This window comes from Panthera pardus, unplaced genomic scaffold (assembly GCF_024362965.1).
Source record: "Panthera pardus isolate Hobbes unplaced genomic scaffold, ASM2436296v1 HiC_scaffold_3, whole genome shotgun sequence".
Lineage (NCBI taxonomy): Eukaryota > Metazoa > Chordata > Mammalia > Carnivora > Felidae > Panthera > Panthera pardus.
In genome coordinates, this window is record NW_026526876.1 from 50,648,773 (window position 1) to 50,652,355 (window position 3,583).

Here is a 3,583-nt window from a genome sequence, read left to right on the forward strand (position 1 = left end):
TGGCTAACATTAACAACTCAGGCAACAACAGATGTTGGCAAGGATGTGGAGAAAGAGGATCTCTTTTGCACTACTGGTGAGAATGCAAGCTGGTGCAGCCACTCTGGAAAACAGTATGGAGGTTCCTCAAAAAATTAAAAATAGAACTACCCTATGACCCAGCAATTGCATTACTAGGTATTTATCCAAGGGATACAGGTATGCTGTTTCGAAGGGGCACATGCACCCCAATGTTTATAGCAGTACTATCAACAATAGCCAAAGTACAGAAAGAGCCCAAATGACCATTAATGGATGAATGGATAAAGAAGATGTGGTACACACACACACACACACACACACACACACACACAATGGAGTATTACTTGGCAATCAAAAAGAATGAAATCTTGCCATTTGCAACTACGTGGATGAAACTAGAGGGTATTATGCTAAGCGAAATTAGTCAGTAAGAGAAAGACAGATATCATATGACTTTACCATATGTGGAATTTAAGATACAAAACAGATGAGCATAAGGGAAGAGAAGAAAAACTAATATAAAAACAGGGAGGGGGGCAAACATAGCATAAGAGACTCTTAAATACAAAGAACAAACTCAGGGTTGATGGAGGGGTTGTGGGTGGGGGGATGGGCTAAATGGGTAAGGGGCACTAAAGAGGACACTTATTGGGATGAACACTGGGTGTTGTTATACATAGGGGATGAATTACTGGAATCATTATTGCACTGTATGCTAACTTGGATGTAAATTAAAAAGTAAATAAGTAAGTAAATAAATAAATAAATAGGGGCGCCTGGCTGGCTCAGTCGGTTAAGCATATGACTTCAGCTCAGGCCATGATCTCACTGTTCATGAGTTTGAGTCCCCTGTCAGGCTCTGTGCTGACACCTCAGAACCTGGAGCCTGCTTCAGATTCTTTGTCTCCTTCTTTGTCTGCCCCTCCCCCACTTGCGCGCGCGTTCTCTCTCCCTCTCTCTCTCTCTCTCTAAAAAATGAACATTTAAATAAATAAATAAATAAATAAATAAATAAAAGAGAGTGTTGAATGAGGTCATGTCTTTAGACATTTTAGCCCAATTAAGCATTCAGTAATTGCTCATTCTTACTGTGTTTGGAAACTAGTTTGTCCCTATTCATAATACCAGGCAATATCCTTCACCCCAAATCAAAGTAAAATGCAAAGAAATTGTCTACATTTTTAAAGAAATTTTATTTTGAAAACACATGGAATCAGCTGCATTATCCATATGTCTACAATACCAGAGAAAGAGTGAGGGTGGACCATCCCCATAGGGGACAAGTATCCTTTGGCAAAACAAATAATACAAACGACTCCAAATACAATAATACAGCACATGATAAGATTAAATTAAGAGAAGGAACCGGCTACTGAGAAGAACATGAGCGTGGAGAAGATGTGTCTCACTGAGAAACGTCCAACTCAGGTGACCTTCCCTGGATACCTCTTGCACCTGGACTGGAGCGCTCAATTCAGTTCCAGGTCATCCATGTATTCCTGGACCCAGGAGTCACTGGGGTTAGCACAGACTTGTCTGCCCCTTTTGGTTTGGAATCTATGGAACAAAGAATGGACAGATTAGAATCCCATGGGACCTTGCCTGTAGTAGACAACTTCCTTTGCTTGACCATGGTTCATGTTGGACAGCTCTAATAGATGGGAAACCCTTCCTAGAGTGGTGCTAGAACTAGACTCCTTTTACTTCTACTCTGGATTTAGCTCCATCTTCTGGGTTGCCCAGATTAAGAACAAATGAGTTTTGCAATTAATATGGACACATCTCCCCATTCATTCTCTATTGCCCTTAACGATGACTTTTCCACATGTTTTTCTAAGCATGGTTTAAAAAATCAGCCCACATTTCCTGCCATCTTTTTTACTTTTCCTGGTTTCCTGGCCTTCCTCCTCCAGAAACTCCCTTCATCTCCCTTGGCTCCCACCTAGCCCCCTCCACAACTCAGCAGGTGACTTCATGACTTGATCCTCACTGACTTCTGGGAGAGCTTCATTCAGCCCTGAGAACTGCCTCCCTACTGCTTGATTCCAGCCTCCCCCAACAAGCTCCCTTTCTAATCCTGCCTTCACCCTTGCTCCTCAGAGCAGCCCCAGGGTTGATACTCACACCACAGCTGGCTGGGAGCAGAGGCTGCTGGTCTCAAAGTAATCCACTACAAAGTTTCGAGGGAGCTTCCGCAGGACGTAAGAGAAGCAGCAGGCGGTGGGAGGGTCTGAGCCCACTGGAAAGAAAGGCAGGGGTAAGATAGAAGTTCTACAAGGACCTGTTAATTTTGGCTTCTAATCATAGATATTCGGTGGCCATCTCTGTAGAGCTACCAGATCCCAAAATATGGTACCTTGTATCCAATCCCACCCACCCTAAGTAGGAGTCTTATTCTAAATAGAAGATTGTAAGAGAATGTCATGAAAGAATTCTAGAAGATTGGAGCTGGATTGAGTCTTGGGGCATGTGTATAACTTCCTTCATTTTACAGATGGGGAAACCAAGGCATAGAAAGAGACAGGAACTTACTTAAATTAGTCTACTGGTTACTATTTCTTAAGAAAACAGGAACTTGACTATTACTGACTGTTTACTAGATTCTACATTTAATAGCAGGCTACTTGGAAACCTTCCCAGCTCCATTTTGTCCAATCTCTAGATGCCACTGTTAGATCAGCCCTAACTAGAAAAGTCAGCACTACCTACATCATGACTCTAGAAGTAATGGCTGGAAGAGTAGACTTACTTGGTGCTGAGAGCGTCGGGGAGCAGAAGGCAGCCACTAGCACAAGGAGAGAAAGGACAGTCACACAGAGTTTCATGGTCTCGGCAGAGGAGAGGCTTTCCTGGAGCTGAGACTGCAGAGCCCAGAAGCTTCAGAACCCAACTGTGCTCTGTGCTGATACTGAGTTGGGAACCCCTCTTTATAGGAACTCTGAGCCCTGGGACAGAGTTGTAGGCACAGGCAGGCAATGGAATTTCCAGGGTAGAGATGATGTCATGGTGCCAATAAGGAAACTGAAGCTAGCTGAGAGTGAGGAGCTCTTCACAACTTCTCTTCCTCAGTGTTATGTTATCATGGAGGAGTGGGGGGAGGAAGGGAGAAGAAGTGGGCTGTACCATAGAGGGAAGTGGTACACCAAAGACAGCAATCAAGACTGTGGAGAGAATTGTAAACCCAAGAGGAAGGATGAAACATTCACACCTACCAGAAGAGGCTTGTAGATGAGAACCATGCTGCTCTTGGTGGTTGGCACCTTCAGAAACTGGAGGCTTCATGACAGTCTTTCCAGGGCTGCTGCAAGCCTGGCCTTAAGAACGAAAGGGCAGCCAGGACTCCATGTACTATTCCTGGGCCTCCTTCTGCTGAGCTGAGTGACTTTAGTGTCCTGTATGTTTCCCTGAGCATAAATAAAGGGTCCAGCATTGAGTGCGCAGAAGGACCCAGCAGGGCAACCCAGAAACATTTATAGGTTCTACTTTTTGGAGATTTACTATGGGCCAGGCACTGGCCAAGCTGTCGCATACACATGACACTAACCCTACAATAACCCTGAGC

General features: G+C 44.2%; 1 protein-coding gene across 1 annotated transcript; it reads right to left on the minus strand.

The window, feature by feature from the left end:
- Nucleotides 1–1,190: 1,190 nt before the first annotated feature.
- On the minus strand, nt 1,191–3,087 carry LOC109251966 (C-C motif chemokine 4). The gene is made up of 3 exons (XM_019423987.2): nt 2,771–3,087; nt 2,146–2,260; nt 1,191–1,578 (listed from the first exon to the last, which is right to left on the minus strand). The coding sequence occupies exons 1-3, from the start codon at nt 2,844–2,846 to the stop codon at nt 1,491–1,493; spliced, it is 279 nt and encodes a 92-aa protein (XP_019279532.1). The 5' UTR covers nt 2,847–3,087; the 3' UTR covers nt 1,191–1,490.
- Nucleotides 3,088–3,583: the final 496 nt, after the last annotated feature.